General features: G+C 35.0%; 1 protein-coding gene across 4 annotated transcripts in view; it reads left to right on the top strand.

Moving 5' to 3' along the window:
* The window catches only part of FAF1 (Fas associated factor 1), a 573,118-nt gene that overhangs the window by 321,320 nt on the left and 228,020 nt on the right, over nt 1-23,778 (top strand). For all 4 annotated transcript variants that reach the window (XM_023727090.1, XM_023727089.1, XM_023727088.1 and 1 more), the window contains exon 8: nt 16,916-17,002. In XM_023727090.1, coding sequence (XP_023582858.1) covers nt 16,916-17,002 — 87 coding nt within the window. The remainder of the gene's footprint in view (nt 1-16,915; nt 17,003-23,778) is intronic.

Raw genomic sequence — 23,778 nt, forward strand, 5'->3', positions numbered from 1 at the left:
TTGTACTGTCCAAAAATTTTTTCCAAGTCTGTAGGTTCTCTTTTGACTCTTTTGGTGAAGTCTTTTGAAGAGCGTAGGTGTTTGATTTTTAGAAGATTCCAGTTATCTAGCTTATCTGTTGGGTCACTTCACTGGTTTTGCTTCTCTATAGAACCCAGCCTAAGACACCGCCGTACTTGGGTATGACCTAATTAACACAACAAAGAAAACTGTATTTCCAAACAGGATCACATCCACAGGTATAGGGGCTAGGATTTCAACACATTTTTTGGAGGATGCAATTCAATCCATAACAGCTATTCCCATCATTTCTTCTTCTTCTTTTTCTTTTTTTCTCCAATAGACATCATGAAGGAGTGGTAGTGTAGGAGTGTCAGAAAATGATGTTGTGAAATAACTGGCTGTCATTGGATGTATTTGCTAGGCTGCCATAATTCTCAAGGATAGACATCCTCAGGTTTATTCATTGTGGGATAATGCAGTGAGACACAACAAAAATAAAATAGGATCTAATGCGTTTATTTTGGAATGCATGACATCTATTCACTTGAGCAAAAACATGTTAAACACTCACATGTGTTTGAAGACAAGATATCTTTGATCAGAATCTCAGAAATATCCTTTTGAGTTAGCTATCAGTGCAGTAAACTTTATTAGTTTTTAGCTGACAGTAATTTGGGATTTATGATTATTTAATTGAACTAAACAATCAGAACTAAATAAGCTCTTCTCAAGTCTGTGAAGGAAGAGTCAACCAAGTAAGTGAACAATGTGGGTAACATTTCTTCAGGGGTGAGAGGTGATCTACTGAAAAAACAACAAATTTTTGTAGTTTTTAGCTTTTAGGGAGATATCATTAGTACAGTAAAAAAGAGAAAGTACCTCAGAATCCCATAGATTACCTTGTGAATCTCACTTCTGCTACTTACTTAAAGGGTTTGACCCTCAGTTGCTTCATCTGTAAAGAAAGAATAAAAGCTTCATTGAAAATGACAGTATTAGTAAAGCATTTTATATGTATATATACATACACACACACACAAAATGCAAGCGTTCTATTTTATATCACCTGTTAGAAGGTTTGTATTTCATGTTTTCTTTCTGCCTGGCGCGCTCTTTCTTGGACTTGCACCTTCTCATTAAGGTTGCAACTTGTCTAAACTAGATAATGACTGACAGGAGTCTAATCACCTTTTTTATGACTTACCCAACTTTGGAACGACTTCGCTTGTGTATTCAATATTTCTTTTCTATCTCCTTCCATCCACCCACCCATACACATATTATAAAATGAATGTAAGCTCAATGAAGGCAAAGGCTTTGTCTCTTTTAGGCACTATTACAAAATAATGGCTTCAACACATATTTCAAAACTATTTTGGATGACTGAACAACTGAGCGAATGCTCATGAATTATTAGCACTCGGTAAATGTACTTGTTGGACACGTTTACCTGTCTCTTATAAGTCCAGTGGGAAATTCTCCTAGCACTTTTTTAGTAGTACCTTATGTATTTTATTAAAAAAAATTGTCACACTAATTTAAGTGAGTCTCAGTTTTTAAGATTAATAAATAGATGATCTTTCTGTAAGGAGGCAGCAGTGTTTTATATTTAGCTCTCAAATCTCTTCTCTGGTCCATCTACATTTTTTTTCCCCAATCATTGATTCAATCATTTTATTTCCCTCTTCTTTAAAACCCTACAGCAAGTGTATTTGTATTATAAATAATTATTCATGTATTTCCTCCCCAACTAGATTTAACTTCTTTAAGGAAGTGTAGAGATCTGATCCCAAAGTGTTCTGCCCACCTAAAATTTTCTTTGCTGTATTCAAATCACTGAGGTGATAGATGCTGTATAGGTACTTACTGAATAAACAAGAGATTGAGTCTGAGACTGGTAGTAATTATAGCATCCATTACACTTGTCTCGTCTCCTAACCTAATACATGAATGCTTTAGCGATCTTGGCCCAAAAGTGAATTAATTTTGATTCATCACTCTCCAAAAAAAAATCCTTACAGATATACAGTTAATATCTAAATCATTGATATCAATCTCAGATGACCATTTTATTAATGAATGAATGAATTTAAGAATAATTAAGACCTTAGGTTTAAAAATGTGGCATCTATGTAAAATATTATGATGAAATGTACAAAGACCTGGAGTTAGAAAACCAAAAGGGAAGAGCATGATCAGTATTTCTCAAGCTGAAAGAAATGATGAGAAAATTCAAACTTCAAGTTGTGTTACTGAAAGATTCTGTAGGCAAAAAATTGAATGACAGAGGAAGCATCAAAAGAAGAAGAAAAGATATACAGAGTCACTGTACCAAAAATAACTGGTTGACATTCAGGCATTTCAGGAGTTAGCCTGTGATTAAGAACTGCTGGTACTGAAGGAGGAGGTTCAAGGTGTCCTGAAGGCATTGGGAAAAGCAAGACTTGGAATTGTTGAAATACTGATTGAGATGCTTCAACAAACAGACGCAGCACTATAAGGACTCGCTTGTCTATGTCAAGAAATTTGGAAAAGAGCTATGTAGGCAACCAATTGGTAGAGTCATATTTGTGCCCCTTCCAAAGAAAGACAATCAAATGGAATGCAGATATTATCAAATAATATCATAGGCTAGCAAAGTTTTACTGAAAATAATTAAAAAACCATTGTAACTGTACATTGACGGGGAACTGCCAGAAGTTCAAGCTGAATTCAGAAGAGAGCATAGAATGAGGGATATCACTGCTGATGTCAGATGGGTCTTGGCCAAATGCAGAGAATACCAAAGATGTTTACCTTTGTTTTATTGATTATGTGAAGGAATTAACTGTGTGGATTGTAACAAATTATAGATAACATTGCAAAGAATGGGAATTCCGGAACACTTAATTGTGCCCATGCAAAATCTGTACATGGATCAAGAGGTAGTCATTTGAATAGAACAAGGGAATACTGTGTGGTTTAAATTAGGAAGTGTGTATGCTGGGTTGTATACTTTCACCTTACTTAGTCAGTCTGTAAATTTAACAAATAATCCAAGAAGCTGGACTATTTGAAGAATGCAGCATCAGGAATGGAGGAAGACGCATTAACAACCTGCGATGTACACATGACACAGCCGCTTGCTGAAAATGAAGATGCCTTGAAGCACTGATGAAGGTCAAAGATTACAGCCTTCCACATCACGATAAATGGAGAAGAAACTGAAGTTGCCAACAGTTTCATTCTGCTTGGATCACAATCAGTGTCGTGGAAGTAGCAGTCAAGAAATCAAATGATGTATTGCATTGGGCAACTCTGCTGTGAAAAACCTCTTTAAAGTTTTAAAAAGCAGAGATGTCACTTTGATCGCTAAGGTTCATCTGACCCAAGCTATGGTCTTTTTAGTTGCTTCATATGCACACAAAAGGTGGACAATGAGACAGGAAGACAGAAGAAGAATTGATGCATTTGAATTATGGTGTTGGCAAAGAATATTAAATATACCTGGACTGCCAGAACCAAAAAACAAAAACAAACCCGTTGCTGTTGAGTCGATTCCAACTCATAGCGACCAGAAGGACTGAATAAATCAGTCTTAGAAAAAATGTAACCAGACTGCTCCTTAGAAGCAAGTAAGCGAGACTTGTTTACTTTGGACATCATTAGGAAAGACCAATAGCTAGAAAAGACATCATGTTTGGTAAAGTAGAGGGTCAGTGGAAATGAGGGAAACTCTCAATGAGATAGATTGACACAATAGTCACAACAATGAATTCAGACATACTAACGATCATGAAGTGGCACAGGACCGGGCAGTGTTTTGTTCTGTTATGCATAAGATCATCATGAGTGGGAGGCAACTCAACAGCAAGTAACAACAACATGTAAGTCAAACCTACGCTTTTAACTAAAGAATATTTGGCTAACTTGAATATTCAGTGATAATAATATGGCCCATTATGGCTCATTTCTTTTTCTCAAGTAAGGTAGCGTTTACATGTATTCCTTTTTTTTTTTTTTTAATTAGGGATAAAACCATACAGTTTTTATTTGTACTTTTTGGACAACTTTAAAATAACATTAAAGATATACGTGCAAAAAAATTAATTTAGCCTCAGTATTTCTACTTTTGTGTTTCAAAGACTATAAGGATATATGAAAAAGGTGATGTAGTTTCATCAGTGGTATGTTATTGTGTTGCTATATATTTCCTACTTTTTTAAGTCATCTTCATATACTGTAGAAGTATATGCATAGAGTACTGTCCAATAGACTACTCCTAGTCACATGTGACAATTTAAAGTTTATTAAAATTAAATAAAATTAAAAATTCCTCAGACGCACTAGAAACATTTCAAGTGCTTAATAGCCACATGAGGCTAGTGGTTACCCTATTGGGCAGCACAGATACAGAACATTTCTGTTATCACAGAAAGTTCTATTAGACAGAACTGGTAAACCATCATATACCCAATTCCTTACCCTTTATTTTGCCATATTATACATTAGGTTTTTTGTTTGTAATTTGAAAATAGAGTTTAATATGTCCTAGAAATAAAACATCTGCTAACTTCCTGAAATCTCATTTACCCAAAATGGTTGTTTTACCAATTATATACTTAAATCAATATTTCCTTTTTTTCCTTGTTTTTTCATCTGTTAAAATAGTCCCTACCTGGCAATTTCACCATCATTTAAAACTCTAAATTGTGTGATGAATACAGTTGAACTAATGCCTTTGTATATTATTCACTCTTAAGACAACACAACATATGACAGTGTCTCTGTGAGCCTTTTACTATATACAATGAAAAAATACTTAATAAATGATGATTTCCCCCCCTTTATCTTATTAAGTAAATTATATGGTCCTTTTTTATTGAAGCCTCCATAGTTAGAGATGTAAAACAGCAATTTCTTGGTTCTATAGCATGACATAGTTCAGAGCTGAGATTAGAGAAACCCCGTAGAGTTGCTAATACTTGAGGGCATCCCCAACTAGAAAAGTATGTGAATTTAGGCATGGGAGGAAGGAAGGATCTGCTTTAAATTTAGTGTAGGGTCACTGAATCTTAATGATAGATTAAACAAGGGAGGTAGAATAATGAATAGGGGTATGCAGTGTGTAGCACTAATACCAGAAGTCCATGGTTTGTGGCGGTTTTTTAATGTCCTTTCCCATATGGTTTTGAATAGAGTAGGTTATGGCAGGGATGAGCTAAGGAATAGCTTTGTTAATGAATAAATAGGAGAAATTAAAAAAAAACAAAACAGGCAGTTTATTTAGAATGCCTGTTTATTTAATGAATCATATGATTAATTTTTTTCTTATCTTAATAATACATTAAGTGGAAATGTTGAGTTATTCCTGGTATTTTCCTCCTAAAATAACTATGTTTTGGAGCCAGCCCTAACACTGAAATCCTTGGGTTCAGATTTTAACTGCTTTAATTAGAAGCCACTTGTATGGTGCTTCTGAGCATTGGCAACAACAGTCCTTAGTGAAGGTTTAGTGTGAAGTATTTGACTTTGGTTCCTAGTGTCAGTTCACACTGATAAGATCTTAGCTAAATTGCTGTTTGGAACTAGTATGTAACTTGTTTATTTCATTTACCTGAAGTTAACAGAGTATCTAATTTTGGTGCCTATCCTGTTATTGTAACTTCGCTCTTGGCTAAGGTAGCTGCTTTCCTTGAGATATCCTCCTTGCCTTTGCACTCAGACCCATCCTCATATCTCTCAGGAAGAGTACTACTGAAAGCTCTTCTTGGCAAGCAGCAAGTTAGAATCAGAAAACTTGACCAAACAGCGCTTTTAAATATCTCTCAGAGCTATTCTTTGGAGGAGCTTTCTTAATATTTCCTAAAGGAGAGGTTAAGCAGGTTGTCTCTGGTGCCTTAGTTAAGCAGAATGAAGGGAAATGTAACTCTCCTGACTCCCGGCCCGAAATGCAAACACTGGCCTAGTTGTTCCCAAACTTTCTCCTTGATGTGGGTGACTTGAATGGTTTATTTTCACTTGACGAGCCACACCCCCAGACCACTTCAGTATTCATGGCAGACCCCAACACTAAGTCCCTTTGTTGTCTTTGTTTTTTGCATGTTTTTGTTAACAAGAAAAGATAAAATTATGAGAGGCTGATTATAGTCGGAGGTTCCTTTGCTAATGGTTCCCACCACTTTTTTCAGAACCTCAGAAAAAGGCAGTTGTGGATAGGCAACAGCAGCAAAGCAAACATAAACATGTCTGAATGCTAAGATTGTCAGCATCTTTTTAATTATAAATTTGCTACAGAAGTGATGGTCTTTTCTATGAGGAAAAAAATCCTTAAGAAGAAAAAAGAAATGGATTAAGAATTAAAAATATACACTTACCTGTATTATCATCTAACTTAAGCATTAACTGATGGAATAACTTTTAGGCAAATAGTTTAATTTCTCTGTGTCTGTGTGCATGTGTGTGGGTGTTGAAACGCGTGTGAAATCAAAACGAAGAAGAAAATGCAATTCTATAAAGAACAAATTGGCACAGTAGATTAATGGCATTGCTCCACATCTTGTTCCTATAAATGCAATTTTATTTTAGAACTTACAGGAGTCACAAATAAAACACGCTAATTGTTTCTGATCAGAGTTTCATTTATCTAAATCAAAAGCATGGAGAGGAGTTGGCAAGGGCGCCCAAGTGTTGAGTGAGGGAAAACTGGAATAACAAGGTTATAATTGATTTACTGTATATTGGCAAAGTTAAAGAAGCAAGCCCATAGTGTGAATGTCTTCATATTCTTTTATTGCAGCCAGGTCTTTTACATTAGCATGGGATGAGGGCAATTCAAAACAGTTATAAAAGGAAGAGCTTTTGCTAACTTTCACATGGTAAGGTTTATTTACTGTTTTAATATGCTCTTCTCCTTTCACCTTCACTTATTTTCCTTGGAAAAAAATTTTCTTGCCATTTCTTCCCCAGCTGTATGTGACACCAGAAGCTACACTCTTACTTGAAGGCAGCTTTCAACTGTTGAAACAATAACAAGTTGCTATTTGCTCTGGCAGTTGTCCTTCCTCTATAGCACTTAAAAGTAAAAAGTTGACAGCCTGTAACTGTTCTTCATTGCCTGTTGCTGCAGAACAGCTGTGAAAAGACTCTGGCTCTCATGACAGAGAGCTTCACCCATAGTTGGTCACTCTCTTTCTTGTTACCACTTAATGGCCACTGTTCAGAGTAAGTGTAAATGGTCTTACTGAAAATTCCTATACATTTAAATATAACAGTATCAAGAAGAAAAGGATTTTAAAGATAATTTATTATAAACCGTTTATAGAACAGGAAATTCAGGCTAAGGGAAGATATGTCATAGTAATGACAGAATCCAGACTAGGCAAATTACTTATTGTCTCTGAGCTTCAGTTTCCTCATTTGTAAAATGAAGATAATAATATATGTAAAAGATTATCATGAGGATGATATGTTAACATAAAACCTAGTTCCTGGCTTATAGAAGATGCTCAATAAATGTTCAGTTGCCTTTCTCTTTCCTTTGCTTAGGGTCACTTAATGCCATAGCTGAAATGAAAACCCAGGTTGTTCTGATTCCACGTACATTTCTTTAACTTTGAATAAAAACAAAAAAATTTATACTACTTTTCTTATTACAGAAATAATAGACACTTAGAAAGTATAGCTAAAGAAAATAAAAATAAGCCATAATCCTAGGACACTGAGGGAACAAATTTTAACATTTGTTGTTTCTCTTTCTGGTCTCTTTTCTATACATACATGTACTATACATATATACAACTTTTTAAACAAATAGAAATGTACATAATTTTGTAATCTGTTTTTTTTTTCTGTAGCATCATGTAACTGCCTTTAATGTTATTAAATATCTTTATAATCAGTTGTCAGCCAACTTTTTCTGAAAGGGCCAGTAAATAATTCAGGTTTTGCAGGCCATGCAGTCTCTGTTGCATCTACTCTGCCATGGTGGTAGTGCAAAAGCAGCCATGGACAATACGTAAACAAATGGGAGCGGCTAGCTGTGTTTCAATACACCTTTATTTACAAAAGCAAGCAGTGGCCTATTTTGACCTGTGGGTTGTAGTTTGCTGACCCCTATTCTATATCATCATTTTAGTGGTAGCATGGTATTTCATTTATTTATTTAACTACTTTATTATTAGATATTAGATTGTGCCAAGTTTTCATGTGTTGATAATATTATAATGAATATCCTGGTTATTGCATATTGGTTATATGCATGATTATGTCCTTAAGATTCCCTAGTACAGGCGGTCCCTGGATTATGCATGAGATCTGTTTCCCTAAGTCAAATTTGTAGGTAAATCAGAACAGGTGCATATGGCGTAGTGCTTAAGAGCTATGGCTGCTAACCAAAAGGTCGGCATTTGAAATCCACCAGGCGCTCCTTGGAAACCTTGTGGAGCAGTTCTACCCTGTCCTTTTAGGGTCGCTATGAGTCAAAAGCGACTCGACAGCAATGGGTTTTAGTGCAAGAAAGGAGCCCTAGTGGTGCAGTGGTTAAGACCTTGGCCACTAACCAAAAGATCTGCAGTTCGAATCACCAGCTGCTCCTTGGAAACCCTATGGGGCAGTTCTACAGTTCTACTCTGTCCTATAGGGTCACTGTGGGTCAGAATCGACTCGATGGCAAAGGTTCTTTTTTTAAGTGCAAGAAAAGGCTCGAAGACTTTTCAGTTATTTAAAAGCTGCACATGCAGCAAGTGAAGGTGATTGTGATGAAGAATTTGTTGTGAATTCAATTGTTTCAAAGTGAGGGCAAATTCCCATAACTTTATTTTTTTATTTATTTTTTAATTTTTTTTATTATACATTAGATGAAGATTTACAGAACAAATAGTTTCTCATTAAACAGTCAGTACACATATTGTTTTATGACATTGGTTAACAACCCTACGACGTGTCAACACTTTCCCTTCTTGCCCTTGAGTTCCCTATTACCAGCTTTCCTATCCCCTCCTGCCTTCTAGTCCTTGACCTGGGCTGTTGTGCCCCATTAGTCTCATTTTGTTTTATGGGCCTGTCTAATCTTTGGCTGAAGGGTGAGCCTTGGGAGTGATTTCATTACTGAGCTAAAAGGGGGTCTGGGGGCCATACTCTCCGGGTTTCTCCAGTCTCCGTCAGGCCAGTAAGTCTGGTCTTTTTTTGTGAGTTTGAATTTTGTTCTACATTTTTCTCCAGCTCTGTCGAGGACCCTCTGTTGTGATCCCTGTCAGAGCAGTCAGTGGTGGTAGCCGGGCACCATCTAGTTGTATTGTTCTGGGACTCAGTCTGGTGGAGGCCGTGCCAGTTGTGGTCCGTTAGTCCTTTGGACTAATCTTTCCCCTGTATCTTGTTTTCTTCATTCTCCCTTGTTCCCGAAAGGGGTGAGACCAGTGGAGTATCTTAGATGGCTGCTCACACGCTCTTAAGACCCCAGATGCTACTCACCAAGGTAGAATGTAGAACATTTTCTTTATAAACTCTGTTATGCCAATGGAGCCAGATGTTCCCTGAGATCCTACAGCCCTGAGCCCAGCAATTTGGTCGCTGAGGGAGTTTGGATGTGTCTATGGAGCTTCCATGACCTTGTCTTGTACAAGTTGAAATTCACGTAACTTTAAAGGGCAAGTACAAGTTGTAAGTCTGACGTTTATAAGCTGCTGACTGACTTGCTGTGTACACTGCTTCTGACAGTATATCAAATTGTTCACCAAAATTCAGACTTAAAATCAAAATGTTTCTGATGTACAAGTATATCTTAGCTTATGTGACTAATCTTTAAAGTAATACATAAAATTGAACTTTGTAAAATGGTTTTAGGTTAAAGTAAAACTGAAAATGTTCTTAAAATTGTTTCAGTTTTCTTCTAGGACTGACTTTTGACTTAACTGACATTCTTCTACCTGGAAAGAATTATAAATTGATTTATTTATTTGATTTTTAAATGATTGGGAGAAATTTAAAGAGCATTTATTGAGTGACTGCTGTTTTATTCACTACAGGCAACAAAAGACATTTGCTTCCATAGTATTTATTAGGTCATTAAATAATTGAAAACACTTTGCCCGCTTACTATTTCCATAAAGTCCAGAGAGGAAATAATTGCCTTCAAGGATAAGGTCTTGACTGACTGATACGAGATAAATGTCTCACTGTTTTTCCTTTGGGTCTTGTTTAAGCTAGCCTATAGGAAAGGCAAAAACAAAAAACAAAAAAACCCCAAACAAACAATCAAAGAAACCAACAACAACAACAAAAACTTTTTAGTCTTTCATATGGTTCAAACATATGAGTGACACAGTTCCTGCTAACACTCTGGTGGCTAGGGACATTTCTGCAATTCAGCTGATGTGTACAAGTGTCTTCCAAGTTTATTTAGTGTGACCAATAGATCATTTATTGTGGATTTGCAGTTTCACTGGATTGTTGAAATATGTATTATAGCTAGGGAACAATACATAAGCCTTAGGCCAAAAAACTAAAGATTAACAAAGATTTTCAATTAGCAGAAACTTGGCTTACACTAAGAATTAAACTAAGAACCATTTTACCATCCAAACAAAATTGTAGCATTTCTAGAATTTCTGTAACAAATAATTATTAATCATATTCATTCTCAAAAGGGACTGACCATCTTAGGCAGAAAATTCAAACAACTGTACAATCAGTAAATTAGAGAGGCATGGCTACTGGGAGAGTCTGTAACTCACATATCCTAAAACAGTGCTTCTTAAAGTTTAGTTTGTTTTGGAATTACCTGGAGGGCATGTTAATACACAGATTGCTAGGTTGCAAGTTTCCAATATGTAGGTCTAGGGTGGGGCCCAGGAATTTGCATTTCTAATAGTTTCCAGGTGATACTGATGCTGCTCGTCCTGGCACCACACTTTGGAAATCACTGTTTTAGAAAATTAGTTGCCCTATTTTATTCGTTTACAATTTCAACTTCTGCAACTTCACCATTTCCCTAAACCTCTTTTTTTAAGAACGCTCTTAATCTTAAAATCCAGGCTTAACCTCTAAGATAACCATATCATAATAAAGATATGAATTCATTTTAATAAGTTTATGATCATTAGGTCGAAAACAAAACAAAACAACAACAAACCTATTGCCATCAGGTCGATCTTAACTCATAGCAACCCTGTAGGAAAGCGTAGAACTGCCCATAGAGCTTCCAAGGCTGTAAATCTTTATGGAAGCAGGCTACCACATCTTTCTCCCTGGAGTGGCTGGTGGGTTCCAACCACTGACCTTTCGTTAAGCAGCCAAGCACTTTTAACCACTGCGCCACCAGGCCATATTTAAAGTTCAGTTACTTTAAATGTGCTCTAGCTTTGCAATTTTCATACCATTTTCACCCACACCAAACTTTTAGAATAGGAAATTGTAAGCATAACCGTGTTTCTAATAAAGTGTTAAAATCTTATTCTTGGTAGTTTTTAAGGATAGCTAAAATCTAATTTCCAACTATATGCATTCAAACTAGTTTCCATATTTGATTACCTTTGTTGTCATAATCCAGTAATCTGTTAACATGCCAATTGTCGAATTTCTTTAGAAGTAAATAAGAAGCAGAATAAGGTTTTTAAGTATGGTACAAAGCAAAACTACGTAAGTTGCAGTTGTTGGAATGAAGAATTCAGTTAGAACCAAAACATATTTTAAAGAGAATATGTAGTCAGTTCAAAGCCTGACTGAAAGCAACTTCAGTTTTATAGTTTTCTTGAAACAACATCTTTATTGTTTTCTGGAAAGATAGTATTTGAGAAAAAGAAATGTCTTGAGTTACTGTTTTTATGAGGAGAGAATTGCTCAGTCTTTTAAATGGTTAATGAGAAGAAGTAATAGTTAAACACTTGGAGCATTGATTTCTGATTTGAATTCTCCAACACAGGCCAACCCTGAGGGAAGGAAAAAAAAAAGCTTGCTAATTAACATTTGATTACTGATGCCACCTTCTCATTCCCCCTGCACCATCCGGTTTCAAGCTTTTTTGTTCAGGGAGGATTTTTAGAGTGGGGGGGTGTTAACTTGCATCTTAGTAAAACAAATCTATGTGCAATTGCAATGCCTGCACAGTATGTTAAAAAAGAAGAAAAAGAAAAGACCTTAGATATGAAGTCTGTGTTCAAAACCCAGTCTGAATCAGAAGTGATTGGTTTCTTAACTATAAGCCTTTCAGAGAACCAATGATTGCTAGGAAACAGGAACTAAGCATGGACTATATGCCTTATTTTGATTTAAACACACACACAAACACTTCTTTGTTCAATGCAGTATTATTTAGCAAGCTGTTAACCAGAGCATCATTCGATAGTGTGAAGACTTGAAGTTCAAAGTTTGATATATTTAAATTTTGGATAAGCTCAGGTTCTATGTCCAGAGGCCTTTTTGTTCTAAGATTGATAAAAGAATGAGAAGGTGGATGTCTGTAGTTTTAGTGCTTTTTGTAAGAATTGTAATTTGCCATGGTATATTCAGAAAATCTAGAAACTAGCGTGCTAATAGATGGATAGCTGTTCTAGACCATGGCAATGAAATATTTTTTATTTTTTGCTATACTAAAATTTTGATATGTGAAGAATCATAGACCAGATTTCAAAAAATTTTAAATGTTGAAATAAACTAATAGAACTTAAAAATTGTAACACTTGGTAGCATTCTGGCAAAACCATAGCCTCACAGATATCATTTCATTGATGGAATAGTTATTTGGGAAACAAGTATGACCAGCTCTTTAAAAAAATGAGGTCTCATGAGGAAAAAATATTAGTTTTTAAAAAAAAATAAATGTAATGGAGATAAAAAGTAAGACTTCTTCATCCAAGAAAAATGTTTACCTAAAATGCTTATTGTATCTTCATTTCTAACCTGAAATTATTGATACTATTCCTTTTTGATGTCTTTGTTGTACTTATTAACTCTTTACTATTTTTATTCCAGTTTCTAACCTTCCTGGTTTTCGACTTTCCCTCATTACTTTCTTGTCTTATATACAATTATCCCTGCCTTTCGTTTACCTAGGATTAGCTCCAATATTTTCATAAAATCATAGGATTTCAGAACTTTGAAATTCGGAAGTGATCTTGTTTTGAAATTCTCTGCTAAGATTGAGTAAAGTAAGATTCAGAGAGGCTCCACTAACTTGCCCACAGTGATACAGCTGGGCAGAATTAGGACTATAAATGTGGTTCTCTGCCTCTCACTATGCCACAACACCTCAAACTTTGTGACTTTTTTTTTTCATTATCAGAATCTACTTTCACTTGGATAATACCTGAATGAAGTTTAAAATTCCTTGAAATTTTCAATAATTTGATCACAAGGAGAGATTTGTATAGCTGGCAATGTTATCTAGTCTGTTTTATATATTTCAACTTGAATAGCTAAAAACAATTCATTTGAAGCTAATCCGAGGTTCAAAATTTAACTATAGCAAAGTAACTTTTTCTAATAATTACTTATCTAAAAAATTCTGCTAAAATTTAATTTAAAGTAAAATCTGAAAATGTGAGTCAAAAGAAAAAATTGTGGGAGATGAGTATCTTGTGTAATACTTTTATACGGAGCAGCTCGTAATAAAATAATCTTCCCTAGTGCTGTGTTTAGCATTGAAATTTTCATAGACATTGAGGAAATATGAAATTTGAAGTGGAAATCATTGCTTAGCTTTTTATATTACATATAGTATGTAAATAGTTGTTTATTAATAATGAAAAGCAAATAATAAGGAAACAAATGAGTATCATCTTAATTCTGTACTATTCCAAGTTAATCTGATTTATAATTTTTTCTTACAAACAAAGCAGTGGGGAAGATTTTAAATTATTTTTTAGAAAATCTAGAAAACAAATGCTAGAAAATCTATTGTCAGTCTAGAACTCTTGAGCCAAATACAGTATAGTTTGAGCCAAATACAGTATAGTTTATAACATGATTTTCATGTCCAGCAGGTAATCAAAGCATTTGTTAAATTCCTTCAGAAGTAACTGAACATTTGCATAGTTTAGCAGCCTGAAATCTCATAGATTTAGAGCTTAAAGCAAAACAAGAATTGAAAAGATTATGAAGGTTCAGCATGATCTTGAGGCAGTGCTGATCAAAGAAAATGTGTAAGACAAAAAGACCCTTAGGAAATGTTACCCTGTGAAGTACCACTTGTCCTTAACTGAAATTTAACACGGCTCTAAGGATGAAACTCCATCAGAAGCAGCACAAGAACGGCAGCTGGGCATGCCAGCCATAGTAACTCAGCCTGCGTGTGTTCTGTGCCTCTCAGATCAAGTGCTCTCAAATCAATCAGAATAAATCAATCTCAGTCTCTCTCTCTTTCTCTCCCCCTCTTCCTTCTTCCTTCCTGCCTCCCTCTCTGAGAAAACTCAGTGCTTCATCTGATTCATGATGACTATAAATTCATCTACATCATTTTATAGATAGCTGTATTTTTTCATTCAGGCTTCCTAGAATACTAAATGTTTACTTTTACTTTGCATGGATTTTGGATTTTTTCTCCTTCATCTAGGATTGAGACTTAAAGTTTTAAGTAAATATAACCATCAGTAAAGATAATGGAGTTTTTATGTCTCCATTAGAAAATACCACCACTCATTTTGAACTTTCACTCTTATCACTTGTGTTTCTTCCATATAATGGTAAAAGCTGCCTGTGTTTACAGCACTGGTAAGCCTGGGATTAATTTTGAAAAACCACTTGATTTTTGCTTAAATTGTTGTTTAGTGATTGTGATTTAACACAAGATTCTTTTGGCTTAATCTCAGAATACTCAGTGAATTTAGGCTTTGCATTGGAACAATCAAACATTAGCCTAATATGCTGTACATGGTGCCCTCTCAGCCAAGTTCTGTCTGCATCAACCAGTTTATTCTATGACAAGTTGCTTAACAGATGTCATTCTAGGGAGAACAATGAAGCCAAATACTTGTGCAATGGCTAACATTACTCTAACTTTGATCACTTTTGTTCAGCACATCAGTCTGGCGTTGTGCTTTATACCAGCATAACACCATAGCCAGAACATGCTTTTCAGACTTAGAATAGCAAAGGAATGTTATTCAATTCAGTGTAGTTACAGATGAGTTAATGAAAAGAAGAAAAATACTGTTTATTTCATAATGCCATATTGTTGTGTTTTGGAATTAAGGTGGAATTTAAAGAATTCCACTCCAAAGTTATTTGTTTATATACTCAAGAGTATTTGTGTATACTCTCTAGTGCTGGGGGTAACGTTACTACCTTTCCAACTATGTAAATATTTGTCCTGCTTTTTCAAAAAATGAAGCTTGGTGTATCTAGATAACATAATTCAAAAATAACTCTAAGAAAGGAATTTTTTTGCCTTGAAGCCTAAAGTCTCCTCATACTTGCCTCTTCTGTCCTTTGCCTCTCCTTTATTAATCTAAAGTTTTAGGTTTGTAGAACACCTTTCTCCTTAAGAGCACTAATATTTAAGCATGATGAAGTAGTCTCAACTAGAGGATGTGGTAAAAGGTAAATCCAGCTGCATTTGGTTAAATTGTTGGGTTGATAATAACTAATCAAAATTATCCAAACTTGATGTGACTGACTGTAAATCAGATACCGCATGGTAGACTGGCCATTGCTAAAACCTCTGATGAAAAGCTGTTTGTTTGAAGTGAGTGAGGATCAAGCCATGCCCCAAGCTCCTCAGTTCTCATTTACTAAATCTTTTTCCACAGGTGTACATTAGAGATAAAAATAGATTGAGTTCCATGTTTTTTTTTTTTTTTTTTTCCTTCCCTGGTGAACGTGTCTCTCTATTTCACTGGAAGGGTAACTTAGATGTGTTTATGTATAATAAAGAGTAATGTGATTCAAAATGCTGTAATTGGACAACATGATACTTTAGTCTGCATTTTTCAAACATGAATGAATGCTGCTTATTTTTCATACTGAAATTCTGTTATAGAACATAATATGTGCAACATTTCAATGCTAGCTTCCTTTGTTACAGCAGGGTAATAATGCCAGAGCTAACTTGAAGAGTTAAGATGGATGATTTATTTGTGTGGTTTAATTTACTCTATTTGTAAATAAACAATGAAATAGAATTTATACAAGCCATTTAGAAAAGAAGCTGAAGCAAGACAAGATACTTCTTAAGTATTGGATTACATACAGTTCAACCTTCCAGAACCTCATTCTTATAAATTACTTACCTTATCTCCTTTTAAAGTGAAAGGTATAATGATGCATGCTGGAAAAAATAATTTTGCATCTTTAAAAGCATTTAAAATGAAAAACATCATTACTGTATTTTCTTTTCAGGAAGAGCTTAAAGAGTATGTTAATGGGTGCCTCTGATTTTAGTAAATATTCCATTGTGATAGTTTTTAATTTAGGGTCATTTCAAAGAAATAACGTGTTGCTTTATTAATAAGCTTTTATATATTTCAAACATATCAAAATATAAAGAAAATTTAAGGTTTTTCCTCTTCACACGCCCCCAACTACCACCCTTTTCTCTACTGCATACGAACTAGATATAACGTTTTTGTTTGAATCTTTGCACATTTTAAGCCATTTAAAAATTAAATATAAAAATTTGCCATTGTAGTCTCTCTTAGGTGGACTGTGTGCCTGAAGATTTTTGAATGAAAAGAAACTTGAGGCTACCCAGCAGTCTAAAAATAATAGGGGGTAGGGAGAGAAATGAGGAATGTTTCTTGAACTACTATTCCATCTATCCTTTTGGAATATCTGCTTTTAAATTTGGTTTACATTTTTTTTTCCTGATTTGTGTTTTCTTAGATTCAAATTCTTGTTTTGATTCTAGAAGAAAACAGGAAAAACCAGTGTGTCACATAAATTGTCACATAAATCATGTGGAACTCTTTATTTTAATTGTGCTGTCTCTTTCTTATTTTAGGTAAAGAGGAATGTGTATGACCTTACAAGTATCCCTGTTCGCCATCAATTATGGGAGGGCTGGCCAGCTTCTGCCACAGATGACTCAGTAAGTGACAGTTAAGTTCTCAGTTTTATATCCTCCTCTCTTGCCACTTTTAGTGTCGTTGGCAGTTATAATAAGCAGAATCAAATGCTTTGAGTTACCATTGAAAGAATTTTATAAATCAAATGATGTAAAAATAAGAGACGTAATAATTGGATTCACTTGCAGAACAGATATCCTAATGCCAGGAATATCAACATTCTGTCAGTAATGTTACTGTATCAGTGGCAGGAACTTGGTGCTGCTTGGTTTGACCTCCTAAATTTCTACTTGTTGAGAAGAATATTTTTTTTAGGCACTACTAATGAAATTTTCCAAACAAAAAAAGTTCTTTCTAAATTTTAAATATGTTAGAATTAACCTAATTATATTTTATTTTAAAATTACTTTTCCCATAGTAGATTGATGCTTTAAAAATACCTAAGTTTTACAGATAATATTAATAACGGTTTATTCTTGAATGTACTTAGAATTTTAACTACCATAAAAAACGACGAAAAAAAGATTGTCATTTTTACATATTATTATATTGATTTATAATGATTTTCCCATTGTAAATTTTGAAGTCCTTTCTATCTCTGCCCTGTTTCTAATCATTACTCTTTTCCAAGTGAGTGAATTTTATTACCTAAAGAGGCCAACTAAAATTAAGTTCTGGCCACTTTTACCCATAATCTTGGTTATTCTAACCAGATACCTTTTGTTTTTTTTTTAAATAGAAAATGAGAATGTTTCAAGAATCCTGAGGCTAAATCTAATCTTTAAAATAAATAAGACCAAAAAGAAATTGAGGCTTTGAAACATTTTGTAATAACAAATACTCAAATGATTATGGCTAAGAATTGAATTAGCCTTTCATATTTTCTAGTAAATATTCTGTTTCTGCCTGGATAATTACTTCTCCCCTACTCTACCACCACCATACATTTTAATATAAAGGAATTCTTTGTGGAAGAAAGATAATTTTTGAAAATAATTTGATTATGTAGATGCTACTTTTAATCTGATTACTCCACAATCTAAGGATTATGCCTTTGGAAAAATACTTTTTGGATTATAACACTTTAAAGATAATCAGAAAATAGCAAAACTTTTTAAATGAACCCTTCCAGAAAAAAATTTATTTGTGTGTAGGCACTTACATTTATTTCTAAGCAGCTAATTTTAGCATTGATATTATAGTTGTTGTTGTTAGGTGCTGTTGAATCTATTTCCACTCATAGAGACCCCATGGGAGCAGATTACCAGGTCTTTCTCCTGTGGAGCCACTGGGTAGATTCAAACTGCCAACTTTTTGGTTAGCAGCTGAGCGCTTAACCATTGTGCCACTCAATTATCAGAATTATTGACTGTTTGTCTATGACTAAGGAGTAGGAAAGGATCCTTGGTAGGGCAGTGGTTAAGTGCTTGGCTGCTAACCGAAAGGTCGGTGGTTTGAACCCACCAGCTGCTCCAGGGGAGAAAGATGTAGCAGTCTGCTTCTGAAGATTTACAGCCTTGGAAGGCTATGGTGCAGTTCTACTCTGTCCTATAGGATCAGTATGAGTCGGAATTGACGTGACAGCAGTAGGTTTGGTTTTGGTTTTAAGGACTAGGGATGTGGTTGGATTTTTTTGTTTTTGTTTTGTTTTCCTTTTGGGGTGAAGAATTTGATAGAAGAGTGCTACATTTATTTTTATAAAAATAAAGGAGTAATGTTTATAAATGATATTCTACCCAAGGAGACTTGAAGAATCTAGAAGTTCTCAGCATTGTCTAAGAATCTGCCACAAGAAAGAATAACATTAAATAGAAGAAAATAATTAAGATCTGATCATGTCATTTAAATTCTCTGAGCCCCAGTTACCTCATTAATTTGCAGCATTATTATGAGGATTTGATATATATAAAGTACCTGGGACTTGAAGCACTTACTGATGAAGATCAAAGACTACAGCCTTTAGTATGGATTACACTTCAACATAAAACAAAAAAATCCTCAGAACTGGACCAATAAGCAACATCATAATAATTGGAGAAAAGATTGGGGTTGTCAAGGGCTTCATTTTACTTGGATCCACAGTTAACACCCATGGAAGCAGCAGTCAAGAAATCAAACACTGTATTGCAGTGGGCAAATCTGCTGCAAAAGACCTCCCTCAAGTGTTAAAAAGCAAAGATGTCACTTTGAGGACTAGGGTGCGCCTGACCTCAAGCCATGATATGTTCAGTCCTCTCATATGCATGCGAAAGCTGGACAGTGAATAAGGAAGACCAAAGAAGAATTGATGCCTTTGAATTATGGTGTTGGTGAAGAATATTGAATATACCATGGACTGCCAGAAGAACGAACAAGTCTGTCTTGGAAGAAGTACAGCCAGAGTGCTCCTTGGAAGCGAGGATGGCAAGACTTCATCTTACTTCCTTTGGACATGTTATCAGGAGGGACCAGTCCTTGGAGGAGGACATAATACTTGGTAAAGTAGAGGGTCAGTGAAAAAGAGGAAGACCCTCAAGGAGATGGATTGATACAGTGGCTGCAACAATGGGCTCAAACATAACAACTATTGTGAGGATGGCACAGGACTGGGCAGCGTTTCATTCTGTTGTACATAGGGTCGCTGTGAATCAGAACTCACTTGATGGCACCTAACAACAACATTATAATTAACATTAAGATAACTCTAAAAAGGAGCATGGGGAAGAATTGGCTGGTTTAATTAAATGAAATGGAATCTGAGATTTGCTTCAAAGTAACCTGTAAGATGGAGGGAATAAGTGGGAATATAGATAAATCCAGATTGACTATCAGCTGATCATTGGTGGAGCTGAGTGATGGGTATATTGAGTTTATTTTACTGTTCTCTCAACTTCCATATATGTTTTTAAATTTCCATAATAAAAAAATTAAAGCAAAAATAGTTGTCTGGTTTGAGAGGAAGGACATAGGTAATAGAAAAAGTCCAAAATGTGGGGCCTCACAGGGCTGGAAAAGCCAATTGTTCTTGGACCCCACACTTCTAAGAAACCAGACTGAAAAAGGCTTATCAATTACAAGTTCCAAAAGTGATAAGGAAAATTCAGTGAAATAAGGTAATTTTTTAATATAGCATAGAGCCTTTCACTATGCCAAATCATTGAATTGAGTTGATGCAGTCTTTTATGAAGTTCATGTTTTAATGATTTTTTAATAACATTTAGTTAATTTTTTCCAAATAGTTGTAATGCAATCTCATTACTATAGTAAAATAAGGAATACAGGGAGAACTTACAGTACGAAGACTGTACTGCTACCTGGTACCCTATCTAAGAAACAGCAAACACAAGAGGGAATCCCCGTTAAGAGGCTTGATTCTTTTTGCCTCATTATTCATATTTGCACCTTGTCCCAGAACCTGTGAAGTGGTGCCTGCCCACACCTCCCCAGAGCAAATGTTGCCACATTTGCAGGATGTTGCCTTGAGCTGCATGATTTGATACAACAAAGATGTTTAGGTCCAGGCTGCTTTAAACTGGTGCCCTACAAGATCCGCTAGCTCCACTGCTTGATTTCTGGCAAAAATGGCTTATAACTATAGTCTTCTAAGGAGATCCTATCCAATAAGTGTCATAAAATCTTTTCTTCATTTAGGACTATATAAAACTCATAACGCTGGTGCCTGTAATCTACACTGTTGCAGACAGGAGTGTTTTTATACTTATTGAAATCACTCAAGTGGAGGCATCTGCTACAAAACAAGATCGTCTTCACAGCTTAGGGCATGAATTGAGTACAGCTGAGAAATATCAGCTGTGTAAACAGCCTGAAATGTGTTACCAACAAAAATATAATTAATTTCTTTCCAAGACAGTGTGCCATAACTTAGTCCTTAGAATGGTTTAACTTCCAGAGAAAGCACCTGAACATTTTCTTCCTAGTGCCAGAGTAGAGGATTGGTTATAAAGGTCATTAAAAGGAGTTAGTTTACACATCTCCTTCTCAGCTGCAGAAGTTTGTGCTTTGAATATACAGTAGCTTTAGATACCAGTGGCATCCATGAATTTATGGAAATATCTTTGATCAGGAAGTTAATGGATTTGGGTGATGGAAATGTTCTAAAATTAGATGTGGTGATGGTTGCATAACTATAAATTTACTAAAAATCTTTAAATTGTACACTTGAATGAATTTTATGGTATATGAATTATAATGCAATAAAGCTGTTTTTTTAAGTTAATGAGGAACTAGATTGAAATACTTTTCATTACATTTTGATGCTGCATGAGAAATATTTTGTAATAACAAGGTGATCTTTTCTTCAATGTAGTTCTCGTTAACCTTTGACTTAGCAAACAGGACACAGAAATGGACTTCTTATAATTAGATTCTTGTATAATCTTGAGTTTCTTATGAACCTGATAGACTTCAGTCTTTTGACATTTTCAAGCTACTCAGTGAAGTCAACAATCATTTAAAACATTGTTGCCTTGTCTCCCTTCAGAGTTAAAATATTCTCTTTGCTTGTAGTTGTACTCTAATGGGGTATGGGATACTGTATGAATTGTCAATAACTCTTTCAGTTCCTTTTTCACTCTTTCACCAGGGAAATAGGTGTCTAAAGCTTCACCAGTAGGGGAATGTTTCCATGCTGTGACAGTTCAGCTGTGAGAACAAGGAGTTGCAAGTAGGCGAAATCTCATTTTACACTTTAACAAGAACTCTCTTGGTTTCCAGGGAGTAGAAATAATTTTAACACTGTGAATTATATCTAGACACTTTATTATAATGCAGAGATATTGAATATATGTAATTTTTTTAATTCTAGGTTTTATTTAAGTAATAAAAATCCTTCAGTTTTTGTATATTTTTGTTGCGTATGACCCCCCCACCTTTTTCTTTTTGAGATTACTCATGGTAATCTGGGTTTCTCTCATTAGCTAAGGAACATTAACTCAGTTTGAGAAATTAGTAATTTTAGAATCAGAGGTCTTTGTGCATGTGTTAGGAGTCAGAAAGTTACTACTTATTCAGTATTTTCACAGTGAAAATGTTAGATCAGCTGTAAACAAACCATTACACAATGACCTTTCTATGAAATAAAGTACAGCAAAATAAAAATCCTTCCTTTTTTTTTTTTTATAAAAAAGAATTTGTGAATGAGGGAATGTCATCTGCTTTGATACTTCTGATGAGGTGCGATTTTCTTCTGTAACTTCTCCCTGATGCCTGGGGTTTAGCAGGATCAAGTTATGGACTTTCTTTCGAGACTGGACCCTCCATTTTACTGGAGCTGCTGTCTGAATATAGACCATCACTACTTACCACATACGACACTGTGGTTACCAACTAAACTCATAAGCCTCCACTGTTTCTCCCCTCGACTATAGTCATCTCTTCCACTGATGCAAGGGTAATATTTCTAAAGTGCAACATGGTTATGTTCAGCTTTGCTTGCTTATCTTCGGTGGCAACCCAATACTTGCTTATTTATGTCCAGATTTTTATACTGGCATTCAAGGCCCTTCATTTTTTTTTGTCTCAAACTTCCTTTCCAGGTTTATTTTCCCATACTGACCAGAGTATATGCTCAGTAAATACCTGTTTAATGAATGATTGACCTTTACACCATATGTTCCTCAGCTTTCACTAAATAGCCATCTTGCTGTTTGTTAAATACGCTGGGTGCTCACTCCTTGTGGTGGTATTTACTCTTTCTGTTCCTTCCACTGAGAATATCTACAGTTATCTCCTTCCTTCAAGACCTTTCTTTAAGAAACCTTGCCTCTCTCTCTTCCTATGCCATCTTCTCCAGTCTCTTAGAAATTAGTTTGTGTTTCTATTCTTCTATTTAAATTCTTTACATCTTCCTTATTTTATTCCTTCCTTCTTTTATTCTTCCCTTCATTCCTCCCACCTTGCTCCATAACTTACCATCTGAGTAACCACAGACAACTTAATTAACCTCTCTGGGTCTCGGTCTCTTTAATTGTAGAATAAGGCTACTTACTCATGGAGTTATTGTAAAGATTAAAACAGTCAGTAGTTACAAGAATAGTTACTCCTAAGTTTATTGTGAAGATTGAAATGGTCAATACTAGAATAATGTCTGACTAAGGTTAACTTCTGGCTATTATTTTTTCATCCATTTCGCTATTCATTCACTTGGTATTTGTGGAACAACTTATAGGCCAGTAATTGTGCTGGCCCTTAAAGTTGCAAAGATAAGATCCTGCTTCTCAGGGACTACAGAGTATAACGGGAGACAGATCCATAAACAGTGACAGTTGAAGTTTATATATATAAATGCAATGGGATCATGGAAGAGGGAACAACCAATTTTGCTAACAGGTGGGGATGGTGAAAAAATGACTTCCCAAAGAAAGAAATACATTTTTATTTTTATACTTGTGTTCCTCCATTTTAGAAATTCTAAACATTGGGAATAGAAACTCTTCCTCATCTTTGTATGCGCTGCAGGATCAAACAATGTTTTTTACACAGTTACTCATTTTGATTGTTCAGAATTCTACTAAGTTGACATCTGGAAAATAACATTTTAAGGATGAATTTGTATGATTATGGCAGCTTGACAAACTTTTTGAGAGTCAGGATATTTTCTTTCTAATAAAAATTAAATTATCAAAACTAAATATTTCTTTAATGAAAAGTAGAATCTCAGATTTAGGAGATGGGAGCTACACTGAACTGACTTCTACGTGTGTGTGTGTGAGAGAGAGACAGAGAGAGAGAGATAACAAGCAAGCAAACCAACCAAAGTTCATTGAATATGAACATTGCTGTTATTTGGATAAGTTACTTA

Source organism: Trichechus manatus, unplaced genomic scaffold, assembly GCF_000243295.1.
Source record: "Trichechus manatus latirostris isolate Lorelei unplaced genomic scaffold, TriManLat1.0 scaffold00015, whole genome shotgun sequence".
In the NCBI taxonomy this organism is placed as follows: domain Eukaryota; kingdom Metazoa; phylum Chordata; class Mammalia; order Sirenia; family Trichechidae; genus Trichechus; species Trichechus manatus.